Source organism: Arabidopsis lyrata, assembly GCF_000004255.2.
Source record: "Arabidopsis lyrata subsp. lyrata unplaced genomic scaffold ARALYscaffold_4, whole genome shotgun sequence".
Classification (NCBI taxonomy): Eukaryota; Viridiplantae; Streptophyta; class Magnoliopsida; order Brassicales; family Brassicaceae; genus Arabidopsis; species Arabidopsis lyrata.
The window spans coordinates 21,737,459-21,754,165 of record NW_003302552.1 but is presented as its reverse complement, the minus strand read 5'-3'; the positions used below and the strand labels follow the sequence as shown (position 1 = coordinate 21,754,165).

The 16,707-nt window shown below is 32.7% G+C and overlaps 3 protein-coding genes and 1 long non-coding RNA gene across 5 annotated transcripts; 3 read left to right on the top strand and 1 right to left on the bottom strand.

The window, feature by feature from the left end:
• Nucleotides 1-1,720: 1,720 nt before the first annotated feature.
• Nucleotides 1,721-3,170, bottom strand: LOC9318036. Its single transcript, XM_021029276.1, has one exon. It carries the CDS (start codon nucleotides 2,991-2,993, stop codon nucleotides 2,040-2,042), a length of 954 nt encoding a protein of 317 aa, XP_020884935.1. The 5' UTR covers nucleotides 2,994-3,170; the 3' UTR covers nucleotides 1,721-2,039.
• A 1,482-nt stretch (nucleotides 3,171-4,652) lies between these two features.
• On the top strand, nucleotides 4,653-8,033 carry LOC9318035 (dynamin-related protein 1D). 2 transcript variants are annotated; one of them, XM_021029274.1, is made up of 15 exons: nucleotides 4,653-4,913; nucleotides 4,997-5,060; nucleotides 5,148-5,255; nucleotides 5,342-5,443; nucleotides 5,527-5,577; nucleotides 5,658-5,719; nucleotides 5,789-5,879; nucleotides 5,988-6,052; nucleotides 6,165-6,359; nucleotides 6,444-6,563; nucleotides 6,644-6,714; nucleotides 6,793-7,018; nucleotides 7,110-7,160; nucleotides 7,236-7,613; nucleotides 7,707-8,033. In XM_021029274.1, exons 1-15 carry the CDS (start codon nucleotides 4,782-4,784, stop codon nucleotides 7,833-7,835), a joined length of 1,845 nt encoding a protein of 614 aa, XP_020884933.1. In that variant the 5' UTR covers nucleotides 4,653-4,781; the 3' UTR covers nucleotides 7,836-8,033. The 2 variants fall into 2 exon arrangements, with proteins under 2 accessions (XP_020884933.1, XP_020884934.1); XM_021029275.1 differs by having other exon boundaries at nucleotides 4,687-4,913; nucleotides 7,704-8,033.
• Nucleotides 8,034-9,011: 978 nt separating this feature from the next.
• On the top strand, nucleotides 9,012-10,188 carry LOC110229356. Its single transcript, XR_002332751.1, has 3 exons — nucleotides 9,012-9,205; nucleotides 9,624-9,798; nucleotides 9,913-10,188. It is a non-coding gene; the product is annotated as an uncharacterized LOC110229356 (long non-coding RNA).
• Nucleotides 10,189-14,510: 4,322 nt separating this feature from the next.
• LOC9318034 (sister chromatid cohesion protein DCC1) lies at nucleotides 14,511-16,672 on the top strand. Its single transcript, XM_021030146.1, has 4 exons — nucleotides 14,511-14,982; nucleotides 15,084-15,243; nucleotides 15,315-16,232; nucleotides 16,325-16,672. The coding sequence occupies exons 2-4, from the start codon at nucleotides 15,086-15,088 to the stop codon at nucleotides 16,425-16,427; spliced, it is 1,179 nt and encodes a 392-aa protein (XP_020885805.1). The 5' UTR covers nucleotides 14,511-14,982; nucleotides 15,084-15,085; the 3' UTR covers nucleotides 16,428-16,672.
• The last annotated feature ends 35 nt before the right edge of the window (nucleotides 16,673-16,707 follow it).

Here is a 16,707-nt window from a genome sequence, read left to right as displayed (position 1 = left end):
TTTTTGAATAGCCCAACAAAGCTATTTTAAAATTTTAATGACACTTCATATTTCATAATTATGTAATTATCAATCAAAATCCTCATACATAGTACCAAACTACCAACTAATAGCTAAAAATTACATAGCACCAACTAATAACTAAAAAATGATTTCTAATGACACTTGTGCTTTATTTGAATTTTCCCACTAACTCATCAAACACATAATTCGCAATAATGACAATAATTAAAGATAGACCCCTTCAAAAAAAAAAAAAAAAACAGAATGAGTAAGTTGAAATCAATGAAGATGTAGGTGAGAGGAGATGGTAGAGCCACGAAAGAAACACTATTTCAATTCTCTCCTCTCAAACAAAAGCCCTTTCATTAAATGCCAACTTCCCTTTTATGACCGTTAATGCTCTTTGTAAGATGACGAAAATATCAAATTACTAATAAGCCCTTAGAATCATATATAGTGTGTAATTTTCATTATATTTATATACTCATTCACGACTATGGACACATGGAATTTAAAATTGGTCTTACTTCGTATATTTGTATTAAACTCTTAGTCTTTACTCTTTTAAACCTTTGAAACTCTCTTAGGGCATCTCCAACCATAGCACTATTTTAGTGTTAAAATAACACTATATTTGGTGTAGTTTTCATACTAAAACTTTTCTTTCTCCAACCACAACACCAAATGTTACACTAAAAATCATATTTTATATTATTGTATTATTAAACTAATATATTAATATTATTAAAATATTACATAGTATTGAAATAAATATTATACACCAAAATATTAGATTAAACAAATTAAATACAAACAAAGTAACAAAATGAAAATCAAATTACATAAACACATAAATATTACATAAATTAAAATAGTATAACAATACAAAATAATGTTTTAATTCATTAATAATATCAAATTACAATCTATAAATCAAAAATAGTAAAAATAAATTGCATTGTACTAATTTGTAATTTTATGTTATCAATGTTTAGTTGAATTTTATTATGTATTTTCTATCAAATTCCGTATTAATTTAAATATTTTCTACTAATTAATATTATTAAAATTAAAAAATTTAAAAGTAGGTGTGATAAATTATTTTTTTAGTTACAAACCTTAATTAGATTATTAAACAATAATACAAATCATATTTTATCTACTAACTAAATAAACTATTTTAATATATAATAGTACCAAAACAAATTAAAAAATTATTATTTTAGTGTTTGCCGTGTCTACAGTCATACACCAAATATAGTGATATACTGTATACCAAAAAAGAATCTCACTATTATAGTGCAAATTATAACGTGTTGTTGGAGTGAAAAAGTAAACACCTCCTACGCCAAAATAACGTTTTGCCGTTCCATTGGACATGGCCTTAGACGGTACTTGGATCTTCAAAAAAGTCTCGAAATTGAGACCTATGTTATTGGATGTATATGCCCATTTTTTCTCTAGCTTTCCTTTTTAGGTTTTATGTGTCTGGTTAGTAAGTGAGACTAGTAAATTGGATTTGTGAATGGTTCTTTTTGACTTTACCATGTCTAAAGACTAAGTGTTGTCAGATTTTGTTTTTCTAAATTAAGGGAAACACAAGGGTATTTGTCACATTTATGATCACCAACAAAGCATTGATTTTTTTTTTTAGATTTGAACTTTGAAGACTTCAAAATAATTGCAATGTATTACAATTCTGACATGAACTAGTCCATAGGTTTACTTCTATTATCTGTCATTTTTGATGTGTACACCCAAAAATTCATAAGAAAAAAAGAGAGACTATCCAAAGAAAAAGAAACACACGACATTGTTCTTCTAATCTCCTAAATATAAAAACGAATATTTCTTCCTTTAATATACAATCACAAAACATTATAATATAAATAACTAAAAAAAGAAGTAAATTCACTCTTTATCTGTTGGTATAGTAAAGCCACCACCATATATAATAACTTCCATATCAAATCCTGTGAAGGGTATTTTAGGTAATTTCGCAAAGAACGGTCAGATTTTGACCCCAACAAAAAAAATCAACGGCGGTGATCAACTCTACCTAAATCCACAAGCTTCTTAGACCGGTTACCGCAAAAAGACGCCGCCGTTGAAAGGTGAGGCTTCGCCGGAGACTTCAATTCACCGGAATATCCAAAATCCGGCGGAAATTTCGCTTTCCAGTTAGAAGAACAGTTAGGTTTAGCTCTCACTAATGGACTTAAGCAAAAAGCCATCCCAGATACACTTCTACCAATCCCAATCGTCGTCGTCTTTTTCCTTCCCGGAGTTCCTATCGCCGGCGTTCTTCTCAATCTCCCTGGAGATTCCTCAACTGATTCATCGTTCGCCGCTGAATCTCCCGCCGGCGACATTCCTCTACAATATCTCTGTCTAGGTCGATTTTGATGATGATTGGATTCAGAGGCAATCAAATCCTCGATGTAGCAAGTAGTGGTGGTTGATTGTTTCTTCGATCGAACTGTGAGAACTTTCGAAAACCATGACCGTGAAGTCGTCGACGAAGACGATTGAGAAAACGTGGACGCGTCGCATGAATCGCGACGCGAATCGTAATCGTCAGATCTCGTTCTGAAGAAGCTTGAGAATCTAGATAAACCGCTTTTTTTCTTCTTAAACGATCTGTCTGATTCGAAGACTTTTTCCGATGACGATGATCCTCTTCCTCCTCCTCCTCCTCCGCCGTATGAATGATCAACCACTTGCGGTGTCGCGAAGAATCGGTTATTAGAAGAAGCTACAGAATCTCCTCCTCCTCCGGTTCCGGCGTCGGATTTTCTCGGAGCAACGTAAGGAGAAACAGAACGAGGAAAAAGCAGAGGAGGTGGAGAAATCCGAGAATGACGATGATCGTTATCGTCGTTTTCAGACGCGGCGGTTGAAACGGCGAGAGAAGAGAGTCGTTCACGGAGACAAGAAGCACAAACGCCGATACTGCTACTGAAATCTACTGTATGTCTCTTACACCTCATCGGAAAAACAAAACACTTTGAGAAACTTCGATTTCAGAGAATTAGAAGAAGAAGAAGATCTGAGGAATAAAAAAGATATATTTGTCTTCTTCTGGCTCTGAGATTTTCTCTTTTTGAGAGAGAGAGAGAGAGGATCTAATGAGAAGAGAATCGCCGGAGTAAATGGAAATTTTCTGATTTGTTTTTTCTTTAAGAAGAAAAATAGAAATACTTTTTTTCAGGTAATAAAGGCTTGACACGTTAGCCTTTGTTTGGTTTATAAAACATTGTTTTTGCAATTAAGATGATGATTAATACTTATGGTTAAAGATAATGATCCCATTTTTTTAATTAACGTCACTATTCATTTTTTTCTTTTTGGGTGTGCTTGTAGTGGGGAGATGAACATTTCATTGTTTTCATAATTCGTATTGTCGTTGACATTGCTTTTTTTTTTTTTTTTATCATTGTCAAAACAAACATCACTTCATCACACAATGGGTTATGTAATGATTAGTTATTACTTCATTCTCTATTGGGTTTTGTAATGATTAGTTTATTACTTTAAAAAACTTTTGTAAAACTAAACGTCCTCTTAATTTGACTCATTAAAACTGTTTTAGACTAACCGTACTTGCTTAGGACACTCTATGTCAACGTTATATGAACAATTTCGTAGAAATTCTGTGGCAAAATACCTAATTAGTTATTGGTGGTTTCCTTTTGTTTTGTATAACAACACGTTTAAATTTTGTACATATATGGTTGTTATTAAGCGTTGGTCTAATTTGTGATACTATTCAAGTCTATATGCGTTTGATGATATCTTGAAATAATTAATGATAGAATTATGCAAAATAATAATTGTATGATCGAGAATTCAAAGATATGGTAAGAATCCAATTCTAGATATACATGGAAAGTAATCCACTTTCTTTTGTATTATTTGAAACACAATCATGAAATAAAATCGTAGTGGTGATTATTGCGGACGACGAACAAGAAAAACAAATGTCAATTTGATCAGTGTATATACATTTTTTTTGAAAGGGAAAACGAAGCATGTGACCGCAAGAAAAAGATGGGAGCTCGTGGATGGTGGAAGCCGACAAATGTTAGGTGATTCGAGACGTCGTCGTTTTATGTATCCCACACGCTTGTTCGTCCGTTTCTTCTTGGGCTAGCCACGTGGCCCTTGACACTTCCACTTCAGGCATATACTGGATTTAAAGCCTGTTTAATTCTTTAATGATGGGCCAGTTATTTATTATTGGGCCTTAATTTTCATTTACTAATTTTGTTTTTGAAATTACATCAATCTTTGAAAAAAAAAAAAAAAAAACATCAATCTATACTTGAAAAGGTATATTGAAATATGGAAGGATATTTTAAAAAATAAATATAACATGATTAATATTAAAGTAATTTTGAACTTTGAAACTGAAAAAAATTAAAACTTTAAATCTTTACCAAAATATTGAGATTTGAGTTATATTTGGGTTTGAATAACCAATGGTAAAGAGAGTTTTGTTTTTTTTTTAAAGTAGATAATTAATCGCTTGACGACATAAAATTGGTAAAAATATCAAGTATTAAATGATTTTCAGTAAATTTTAAATTTTACTTATAATAATAAATGGATAATGCCAAAAATAAATAAATTAATATTGGACTGGTTTTGGTTTATCATATTGAAAACGCCCGCTCTCTCTTTTTTCTCGTTTCTTCCTTCGTTCTCAGGTCCATCTGCGTTCGTCTCACGTCTTGGCATTCTTCTTCTTCGTCTCTGGATTTTTGAAGTTAACGACAATGGAGAGTTTGATCTTGTTGGTTAATACGATACAGAGAGCATGCACCACAGTCGGCGATCATGGCGGCGGTAATAACGCTCTATCTTCTCTCTGGGAAGCTCTTCCTTCCGTCGCCGTCGTTGGTGGCCAGGTTTCGTCTCAATCAGATAAATCTGACTTAGTTTTTCCACTTAAGCTTGTCTTTTAAGGGTTTTGTTCTTCTTCTTCATGTAGAGTTCTGGTAAATCTTCGGTTCTAGAGAGCATCGTCGGGAGAGATTTTCTTCCCAGAGGATCCGGTTTGTGATCAAAACCAAAGTTTCGATTTTTTTTACTCATCTATGATTGATCGTTAGAACAATGGAAGGAGAATTTGATTTTTGTAGGTATCGTTACGAGACGGCCTTTGGTTTTACAACTTCATAAGACTGAAAATGGAACAGAGGATTACGCTGAGTTTCTCCACCTTACCAAGAAGAAATTCACCAATTTCTGTATGTAAATTTATATATGAATGTGTGTTTTTGGCGATAATGAATCAAATCATATTTATGTTACTGAAATGTATTTTGTGTCCCAGCTTTGGTTAGAAAGGAGATTGAGGATGAGACTGATAGAATCACTGGGAAGAACAAACAGATTTCTCCAATTCCTATTCACCTTAGCATTTTCTCTCCCAATGGTCGGTTATTTATCGCGAAAACCGTGGCTTTCCCTTCTATGAATGATGCAACTAACATTAGTTTTTGTTTCTATTGAAAACAGTTGTGAATCTTACTCTCATTGATTTACCTGGTTTGACTAAAGTTGCCGTTGGTATGTTTTTGGTTTGGCTCTTCTTTTGTTTATTGTTTGGTGCTTCTAGTTACTTGTTAACATTGTCAATTTGTTTTCAGAAGGACAGCCAGATACTATAGTTGAGGATATCGAAACCATGGTTCGCTCATACGTTGAAAAGGTGAGTAATCACTACTTCTTGCACTTTTCTTGGCTTGGTGATGATGTGATGATAATCTTTTGTTCACAGCCTAACTGTCTTATACTAGCAATATCTCCTGCTAATCAAGACATAGCTACATCGGATGCGATGAAGCTCGCAAAAGAAGTGGATCCAACAGGTTTGTTTTGTTCTGTTTGTTTCAGAAAATGTACTGTGGATTGGGGAAAATAATCCTTCTCTCTCTATAAAACAATGATACAGTTTTCTGACTTAAACACTGTTTTAGGTGATAGAACGTTTGGAGTGCTGACAAAGTTAGACTTAATGGACAAAGGAACTAATGCACTGGACGTAAGTTTCTTCCTTGTTGCTATTGTTTGAAGTAGTTATTTAAGAATTTACATGCCTCATGACGATATTGAGTATTATATATCGACTCTGATTGAATCTTTTCCTCGATAAGGTTATCGAAGGAAGGTCTTACAGGCTGAAATATCCTTGGGTTGGGATAGTGAACCGTTCACAAGCAGATATTAATAAGAATGTTGATATGATGGTTGCGAGAAGGAAAGAGCGAGAATACTTTGAAACCAGCCCTGACTATGGTCACTTAGCCACAAGAATGGGATCAGAATATCTTGCAAAGCTTCTCTCTAAGGTTTTTTTATTCAAACCAAACACTTATACGCATGAATGAGATTTTGGTCGTTCTGTTTTTAAGTTGTGGTCTTTCATTTTCCAGCTCTTAGAATCTGTTATAAGGTCCCGTATTCCAAGTATCCTATCCTTGATCAACAACAACATCGAGGAACTCGAAAGAGAGTTAGACCAATTGGGCAGGCCTGTCGCGATTGATGCTGGAGTGAGTACATATATACACTTTAAAGAAATGTTATGAATTGCATATATTTCTGTGGTAAGCTAAAATTTTGTTGGTTTCAGGCTCAACTATACACTATCTTGGGAATGTGTCGAGCATTTGAAAAGATATTCAAAGAGCATTTGGATGGCGGGTAAAAAAAAAAAAAACACAATTCTTGAATCATTTTTCCCCAACTTTCTTGTAACCTGTGATTGATGAAAAATCTTAGGCGTCCTGGAGGTGCACGCATCTACGGAATCTTTGACTACAATCTTCCAACAGCCATTAAAAAACTTCCATTTGATCGTCATCTTTCATTGCAAAGTGTTAAGAGAATTGTATCAGAATCTGATGGCTATCAACCTCACTTGATAGCACCAGAATTGGGTTATCGTCGTCTCATTGAAGGATCACTAAATCATTTTAGAGGTCCAGCTGAAGCTTCTGTGAATGCTGTAAGCTCCTTTATACCTTTTGTTCACTTCACTCTTTCATCGGTATCTATATAATAAGATCGTAACGAATGTGACTATGTGATTGTAACAGATTCATTTAATCTTAAAAGAGCTTGTAAGGAAAGCAATCTCAGAAACCGAGGTAAGATTGGTTGTTGTTTTAGATACATAAATGTAAAAAAAGTGGTTATTGATTCTTGTTGTGCAAACAATGCAGGAGCTAAAACGTTTCCCTTCACTACAAATTGAGTTAGTTGCTGCAGCAAACTCATCACTAGACAAGTTTCGTGAAGAAAGCATGAAGTCAGTTCTTAGATTAGTCGACATGGAATCATCATATCTAACGGTTGACTTCTTTCGCAAGCTTCATGTAGAAAGCCAAAACGTGTCTCTTTCTTCACCAACAACAACAACAACAACAGACCAATATGGTGAAGGACAGTTCAGAAAGATAGCTTCAAATGTTGCTTCTTATATCAAGATGGTTGCAGAGACACTTGTTAACACTATTCCTAAGGCTGTTGTTCATTGCCAAGTTAGACAAGCGAAACTCTCTTTGCTTAATTACTTCTATGCACAGATCAGTCAGAGTCAGGTTTGTTGTCTCTTACTTTCGGTTAATTCAGTTTGGTTTAAGTTTGGTTTTAGCTCCGGTTTGAGGATTTGAGTCTGGTTATTTTTTTAGCAGGGGAAACGGTTGGGACAGTTATTAGATGAGAACCCGGCATTGATGGAAAGGAGAGTGCAATGTGCAAAGAGGCTCGAGCTATACAAGAAGGCTAGAGATGAGATTGATGCAGCGGTTTGGGTTCGATGATGAAGCCGGTTTGGTTTTATTGGTTTACATGACATAAGATACATAAACCAACTAAGTTGATAAACAGACAATTGTTTAGTACTTGTGGTTATCTCGGGTATAATCATTGTTTCATATCGCCGGTTTATTTTTTTAATTCGGATTGTGGATGGTGTTGCACAATCTCTTCATCGGAATCCATCTTTTTCTTCGTCGGAATCTGATTCCTGAGATTCATTTCAGACAAGTTTGGGGATTTGAAACTAAAGGCCGTGACGTTTTGCAAAAGAGATTATAAAATGGGTGCCGTTTGCGGTGTGAGTCGCTTCGAAGTTTGGGCTTCTTATTGACTTTGGGCCTCAAAAATCAAATCATTTTTGTTTGGGCTTCTTAATTAAGATAATATTTTTGTCTGTTTATGCATGCTTTTGTTTCAATTTAACTAAACACTAGATTTGGACCCGCGGTACACCGCGGGGCTATAACTTTTTTTTTAAAAAATTCAAATATAATTTGTTTTGTTTATTAATAGAGAGTATAATATAATATTTCGACCTATTTTCTAAATGTAAGATCCATATATCTATATTAATAGTTTTGAGTATATTAATTTTGTTTTAGGTATAATGGTATATAATATAGTAGTTTTTGGATATATATCCATTGAACTGAATATTAAACACAAACAATAGGATATATATATATATATATATATATTTGTATAATGTAGCATTAATAGTTTGTTAATTATATTGTTAAATTATTTAACAAACAGTTAAATAATATTTGGTTTTCTCATTTTGTTTGTTTGTAAATTAAATAATTAATCTCTTTAATTTATATAGTTTTGTTGTAGAATGAAAATATTAGGGGTGGCAATTATGATTTGCATAATAGTTATAGTTATAACTCGAATTTTAAAAAACTTTGATTTTTAAACTGAACCAATTTAATTTATTTATGTATAATTGGAAAAGAAAAGCATGTTGATCTTTGTTTTTAAAAAATATACATGAAGACATATCTATAAAATTGAATTTTATGTTAAAAGGAAGAGTATAGTTGTATGATGTCTAAAATAAAATAAAATAAGTAATATTAATTACAACCTGGGATTGTTGTCGGTACCTAACTTATCCTCTTCTGTCCTCACTAACACATTCTTCGACAACTCTGAAATCCCAAATTCGTTATCTCTCGTGCTTCAAACCAATGATGCTTGATTGTAAGATTAAAGCGGAGGAGAAGGAGATGAATCAACCTGAAGAGTGCTCGACCTCCCATTGTTCTTTCTAGAGTCGGGTCTACACCACCACCACCGGAACTTCTTCAAATTTGGGCCGGTTTCTGGATTGCACACTCCCACTGTTTCTACCCAGTACTTTCCTTTGGTAAATTACTCCGATTTCAATTGGATTAAGTTTTTCTTTCAGCATCAAGCGTTAAAAAATGGGATTTTTGATTGATCAATTCTTGGGATTATCGCCATTTAGGATTGTAGATTTGAGGAACATATTATTAACTTAGTAGAATCACAAGTATTATGCTTTGTTAAGAACAATTCTTATGTTGTTACGTTCACTCATTTCTGATTTGTACTTCTATATGTTTCCTTTCTTAAGATTTTAAACACAATCGATTGATTATCTTGTATTGATTTTTCTGGCTTTGAATTGTTTCTGTGAAATTGCAGCTGCTATTGTCTTCGAATATAATTAAAGTTTGACTCCTCTATTTTTGTTGTTATTTGTTTTCATTTCATTTGGTGTCATCTAATAAGTTTTGCATCAAATATGTTATGTTTTGCAGGTTTTCGTCAGAACCATGACAACAGTGAGATCTATGAGAATGCTGTAAAAATTATGGAGAAATAGTGGCTTGAAGAGCAAGATGAGGAGACACAGCAACCTCCGGTTCCTTCTAGGCGATTCAACTTCAGGTGAAGGAATGGTAATGGAAGCTTGCAGTTTGAGAATAGTTAAAGGTCAGAGTCAGTAAGAATATTTTCTGATCTTAGAAGTGTTCGGTTTCATTGTCAATGGCTTGTTTATTATTATGTTCATTTGGCGGTTTTTTTGTTTGAATTCATTAAATTTAGGCTCCTTGCATCATTGAGAGGTCTTTTGGACATTGAGAACTGGGAAGCAACATGTGGACTGCAGTTTAAGAATTAGCAAGGATTAGAAGTTCTTGGTGCGTATTTACTCTAGCAGTAAAACTTTATTTGAAATAAACTTAGCAATGAAGTGACATAGGCAGTAAACTGTAATAGATTGTTGTAGATAAAAATTGAAACGTGAGTGAGAAGGATAATTCTGAATATAAAGATCACAGTTTGAGTAAAATAGCAAGGTAATATGATTCTGATTGTCCTTTCTCTGATATTGCTGTGTCATTCTCTTCCTTTTGATTGAATTGGTTGCTAACGTGTGACCTGCATGAGTGTTATAAAAAAAAGAAACATATTAGTTAGTGATTGTTTGAATTCGTAACCATATTGAAATTACTAAGACATAAAGGTAAAGTGAATTTACCTTACCAGAGGATACATAGCAAAGACTGACAATAGTAGTAGCCATTGGAAGAGAAGAAAGGTATGCTAATTATTTGTAAATGATTGTTTGCTATTGTGTTTGGTGATGGAGAATAAGGTTTAGATGTAAAGTATATATAGGGAAGTAAATTAGGTTTAGTTTGTACCTAGGCTAGTCTCGAAATTTTGAAACACACGCAAGATTTGTGGGATACAATCTTTGATATTATTGAGTTTATGGAATATGCTAGGATCAATCTTTTATTTGGTAATTAATATTCCCCTTATATTTCGTTAATTTGACAGATATTTTAGGGCAAAATTACTTGAAGATTAAGGTGGACTGTTTTAAGAGAAGGAGATATCTTGGGAATATTGGCAATCTCGGAAAGCAATTTCGAAACACAAAAATAATTTTGGTGAAGAATATTTTGGTAGTTAAGTTTGAGATATTTTAGGAAGATTACAACTAATATGTCGTTAATGTATAGTAACTAATTTTCTATTTTAATATTTCGTTGGGTTAAGTTTAGATTTGATAGGAATAATTAAGATTATGATGAAGATTATTTTGGTAGTAAAGTTTGGTGTAGAATATTTTGGTAGTTAAGTTTGAGATATTTTAGAAAGATTACAACCAATAAGATTATGTAATTAATATGGTTTTGCGAAATAAATTTTTGAAAAAACGTGGGTGTGATGGGCCAAATGTTGGGCCTCGTCGTTGTGGCAAAAACAAATATTGTTGAACAGAGATTTGAGCCAAATTATTGGGCCAAATTTGTACTATCCGAAATTGAAACCGGGTCACTCGTTTTTAAAAAAAAACCCACCCAACCAATGGCATTCTTTGTAAATACATTCTAACTCCAGGATTTATTTGCTAAAAGTCATCCAAAAATGTATATATATATATAGATGTTTAAAAAAAAAAATTAATCTGTCACATTAGACAGTCGAACGTTGGATGCCGAAAGTAAAAAAACGAACGTTTAGAAACAATTAATGTTTTATTACCGTTATGAATATGTACACAAATTTCCTTTTTGTGATACTAAAACTTAGAAAAAAGGAAATTTTTTTTTTGTGCTATTGAAAAAACAGAAACCTTTTGCTTATATAAACACTCACGCATTCTCTTCTTCTTTAGCATTCTCTTCTTCTTTATTGAGAAATCAAAATTCTCTGTTCATCTATTTCTTTTTCTCCAAGAGAAACGAAAACCAAAATCTGTCCATCTTTCATCTATTTCTTTTTAGTACCATGATCGGCACCGATCATGATCCACGAGACTCGACATTGAAGTAAGCCGTGAGTTCGAGTCCATCATCTCAGTTTCGTGATTCAAGTATCAACCACAGTCTTGACCCAATTGAGATTCCGAGTGACGACGATGACCAACAAAAAGTCTCTGTCTTTGCTTTTGAATCTTCGTTTAGAAGATGATAACAAAGTTGCTGATGGAGTGATAAGACGGATTGTCGCTCTTTGCTCGTAACGGTGCCTATTTTGGTTGAAGCAGTTGATTCAGGGCTAGAGAGAGCTGTGCAAGTGCTGGGAATTTTGGTTAAGTGTGGGCTCACATCTGGTCTTGTCTTCGAATGGGCTTTTTTTTGCCCTTTCTTTGCTACCACTTCAACACGGTACATTATTTTCTTCATTCTTATTTTTGTTTTTATTTTAAAAATTTAAATATTTAAAAATTATTTTAAGTAAAACTAAAACTAATTAATTTAAAATTTTCACTAATAAATTTAAATAAATAAATCTTTTGATTTTTTAAAAAATTAGTTTAAGTGTTAAGTTTTAAAAACGTCGAAAACTAACCGCGCCTAGGCATCCTGTCCTTAATTGGTCCGTAAGCTTTGGTGTTCGAAGTTCCGCATATTTTCACGTTATATAGATTTAACACTTAAACTCATTTTTAAAAAATAATAATTTTTACTAAAATTTAAACAAATTTGACACTTAAACTTAAAAATAATAATTAGTTTTTAACTAAAACTATGTTAATTTCACTTTTATTTTTTAAAAATTAGTTTAAGTGTTAACTTTTAAACACGTCGAAAATAACCGCGCCTAGGCATCCTGTCCTTAACTGGTCCGTAAGCTTTGGTGTTCGAAGTTCGGCATGTTTTCACGTTATATACATTTAACACTTAAACTCATTTTTAAAAAATAATAATGATTTTTTAAAAAATTTAAAACAAATTTAACACTTAAACTTTTAAAAAAGAATTAATATTTTTAAATAAAACCATGTTAATTTAACTATTACTTTTTAAAAATTAGTTTAAGTGTTAAATTTTAAACACGTCAAAAACTAACCGCGCCTAGGCATCCTGTCCTTAGTTGGTCCGTAAGCTTTGGTGTTCGAAGTTCGGCATGTTTTCACGTTATATACATTTAACACTTAAACTCATTTTTTAAAAATAATAATGATTTTGATTAAAATTTAAAACAAATTTAACACTTAAACTTTTAAAAAATAATTCCTTACCAAAAAATAAAAAACTTTTAAAAAATAATTAATATTTTTAAATAAAACCATGTTAATTTAACTATTACTTTTTAAAAATTAGTTTACGTGTTAAATTTTAGAGAAATTGTTAAAAATGCCCCTTTTTCAATACCCCTTTTCAAAAATGCCCCCTTTGAGAGTCCATTTTTAAGTTTGCCCTCTTTTAATTTTTAATGACCATTTTACCTTTATTTGAAACAAAATTAGGTCCACAAAATTTAAAATATTTTTTGGCGGGAAAAGTGATCCCGCAAATTTTTAGCGGAAAACGTGATCCCGTAATTTTCCTGCCAAAATTTTTTTTCGGGAAAAGTGATTCCGCAATTCTTTTGGCGAAATTGTTTTTGCGGGAAAAATTTACAAGGTATTTTAAAGGTTTTACAGAGTATTTACAAGTGTTTTTTAAGATTTTACAATGTATTTTAAAAGGTTTTACAAGGTACTTATAAGGTTTTATAAGGTATTTATAACTTGTAAAATCTTATATAAAACTTGTAAAACCTTATAACTTGTAAAACCTTATAAAATGGCTTGTAAAATATTATAATATCTTATAAATACCTTATAAAAATGTTGTAAAACCTTTTAAAATACATTGTAAAACCTTATAAATACCCTATAAAAAACCTTTAAAATACCTTGTAAATTTTTCCCGCCAAAAATTTAACGCCAAAAAAATTGCGGAATCACTTTACGGAAAAATTTTACAAGGTATTTTAAAGGTTTTACAAAATCAAATTTGTAATTTTGATGTGTGCACATTCTCATGTTTTCCTTATATATTTATGATATCTTTTATTAAAAGAAAGGTAATTTAGTCATTTTGTACATAAAAAAGGGTATTTTTAAAAATGGACAGCCAAATGGAGCATTTTTGAAAAGAGGTATTGAAAAAGGGGCATTTTTGTGAGTCTCCCATAAATTTAACACGTTAAAATTTAAAAAGTAATTAATGTTTTTAACTAAAACCATGTTAATTTCACTATATCTTTTTAAAAATTAGTTTAAGTGTTAAATTTTAAACACTTCGAAACTAACCGCGCCTAGGTATCCTGTCTTTAGTTGGTCCGTAAGATTTAAATATAAATTTTTTTTAGTGTTAAAATTTTAAACATGTCAGAACTAACCGAAAGCTCAAATAACACTTACAAAAAAAAAAATATCAAGAACGAAAAAACTAAAAATTCAATAGCATTGGAAAAATATCAAACACGTTAGTCGAAACACGAAATACAAAAAACAAAAAAAAAAAGGCATTTTGGCAAAAACTTAAATAACACATTAGGGACGAAAAAAATCAAAAGCAATGGAAAAAAGCAAACGTCGAAACAAGAAAACATTCAAAAGCTAAAAATAAAAATATAATCTATAAAGTTTAAATGCAAAAGAAAAAAAGGACAAAGACGCGGAAACCAATTTGTGAAATGCTTTTTAAACCACTTAAAAACAAAAAAAACTTTTATAAGGGCAATTTTAAACCGTAAACACTACAAAACGTTTACTCAATGACCATTCGAAACAAAAAAATTGGAATTGTCAAAAGTGAAAAACGCTAATCTATATATAACAAAATATTTTATTTTTTCTTTCAAAAACTATCATTTCAACCAATTATAAAAAAGACTACAAAAATATAATAGCCAGAAAGGATCAAATACATTATATAAAAAAGAGGAAGTACCGAAGTAGTAAAGAAAATTAAGTCTTAAATATAAAGAAAAAAATGTTAACTTTTAAACGCGAAATCCAAACTTTGAAATTAAAATGTGAATTTTTAAGCCGCTAAAAACTTACAAAAAAAAAATAACTTGGATTTAAACCGAATGCTAAAATGTGAACTTTTAAATAGCAAAAACGAATGCTAAACACCAGAAAACGTTTACACGAAGACATTTCAAACAATACAGGCTTTCGTAGCAGGGCTTTTTCTCTGACCCATTAACTTGGGCCTTGAGCCCTGAGAAGAGAATTAAAACCTACGCGCCTAAAATGGCTGAAACAAGGCGCGAAACTCTTCTGCTGAAGAGCCCTAGCTAGAAGATTCCATCTCTCTCATCCTCAACCTCGCGATTCGTTATCCGAACCCTAGCTATACGATTCGTTATTCGCATCAGGTTTGATTCCTTTGTCTTTGTCTCTTTGATTTTTATTCTCGGAAACATTTCCTAATTTCTCTGCTTAATCGTCGCTTACACGTTCGACATTTGGTTTCTAGTAATGGAAGAAATTGGGAGAATTGAAGGAGCTAAAGCAGTCATAAATCTCAAACCTGGTTCTTCAGTACCAATTTCGTATCACCCATGTTTTGGACCTCATGAGGATCTACTTCTTCTTGAAGCTGATGACAAACTCGTCTCTGACATCTTTCATGAAAGGTACGATTTTGAAGCTTGGGTTTGTTTTATTTTTGTTTAGGATTACTTAATTTAGTATCCATTTGCTTTAGGGTGACATTGAGAGGACTTCCTGATGAAGATGCTGTTCTTTGCACCAAGTCTAAGACTTATGCTATCAAATTTGTTGGTAATTCTAATTCCATGTTCCTTATTCCTCCTTCCATTTGTCCTGGAGATGCGCAAGTTTCTGATACCAACAGCAACGATAACCCGCTTGTATCGGTTCTCAAACTTGCTCCTGGTAATATGGAACTTGTGGAGGTTTCTCCTAGGCTTGATAAACTTAAGCAGATTCTCTTGGCAAATCCTTTTGGTGCTGGTGAAGTTGAAGCTATGATGGATGATGATGATGATTTAGACCATAATGGGAAGAGGGATCTTGCGTTGTATACATGGACCGATTTGGTTAACACGGTACAAGCGAGTGATGAGGAGTTACGCAATGGCTTGCAGAGTCTTTCTGCTATCGAGATTGATGGTTACTGGAGGGTTATAGATGAGAATTACCTAGACGTGATTCTGAGAATGCTCCTTCATAACTGTGTATTGAAAGATTGGTCGTTTGATGATCTTGATGAAGATGAAGTTGTGGATGCGTTAGTAGCTGATGAGTTTCCTAGTCAACTAGCGGGTCACTGCTTGCGCGTGTTTGGCTCTAAAGTTAACGAAACTGATAAGTGGAAGTTGGAACCGAGGCTTGTATGTTTGCATTTTGCTAGACAGATACTGAGAGAAGAAAAGATGAGACTTGAGAGTTTCATGGAAGAGTGGAAGAAGAAGATTCCAGATGGGATGGAAGAAAGATTTGAGATGCTTGAAGGAGAGGTTTTAACAGAGAAAATCGGGATCGAAACACGGGTTTATACATTCAGTGTACGCTCTCTGCCTTCAACTCCAGCAGAACGGTTTTCAGTACTCTTTAAACATAGATCAAAATGGGAATGGAAAGACTTAGAGCCATACCTAAGGTAAGTGAACAAATCTTGTGTTGAAAGATTCCATCAGAAGATGTGTTTTTCGAGTTATGAATTGATTTGGGTTTTCTTGGTGTTATTTGCAGGGATCTTCATGTTCCTAGACTTTCCATGGAAGGTTTGCTTCTGAAATACACACGCAGAGCACAACCTAAAGCTGATGCACCACCTGTCTTTAGTGCAAGATAAGATAGCTTCTCTATTTCTAAACCGTTTGGCTTCTTTGTTTTGTGTTATTTGTTGATGTTAGAAGTGAAATTACAGGTCACAGATCATCCAGTTTCTTACCTAATTGTTTAAAGCTATATTTATTGGCTGGGCCCAAAATTGAAGAGATTAGGCCCTGGATCTGGTTGTCTTTTTAGGCCTTGTCTTTGTCATGTCTCGTAAAGAACTAAATAAATAAATAAAACATGTTACTTGTTTTGTGCATAGCAAGAGACTTTGGTTTTGTTACTTGTTTGAATGT

What these genes read in the sequence shown, in the direction of transcription:
- LOC9318036 (XM_021029276.1), bottom strand. Translation starts at nt 2,993, where the DNA reads ATGAGGTGTAAGAGACATACAGTAGATTTCAGTAGCAGTATCGGCGTT.
- LOC9318035 (XM_021029275.1), top strand. Translation starts at nt 4,782, where the DNA reads ATGGAGAGTTTGATCTTGTTGGTTAATACGATACAGAGAGCATGCACC. An exon ending in AAAAGAAGTGGATCCAACAG is followed by an intron (nt 5,880 to 5,987) that starts GTTTGTTTTGTT and finishes ACACTGTTTTAG; the next exon opens with GTGATAGAACGTTTGGAGTG. An exon ending in CTGTCGCGATTGATGCTGGA is followed by an intron (nt 6,564 to 6,643) that starts GTGAGTACATAT and finishes TGTTGGTTTCAG; the next exon opens with GCTCAACTATACACTATCTT.
- LOC9318034 (XM_021030146.1), top strand. Translation starts at nt 15,086, where the DNA reads ATGGAAGAAATTGGGAGAATTGAAGGAGCTAAAGCAGTCATAAATCTC. An exon ending in TCTGACATCTTTCATGAAAG is followed by an intron (nt 15,244 to 15,314) that starts GTACGATTTTGA and finishes CATTTGCTTTAG; the next exon opens with GGTGACATTGAGAGGACTTC. An exon ending in GACTTAGAGCCATACCTAAG is followed by an intron (nt 16,233 to 16,324) that starts GTAAGTGAACAA and finishes TGTTATTTGCAG; the next exon opens with GGATCTTCATGTTCCTAGAC.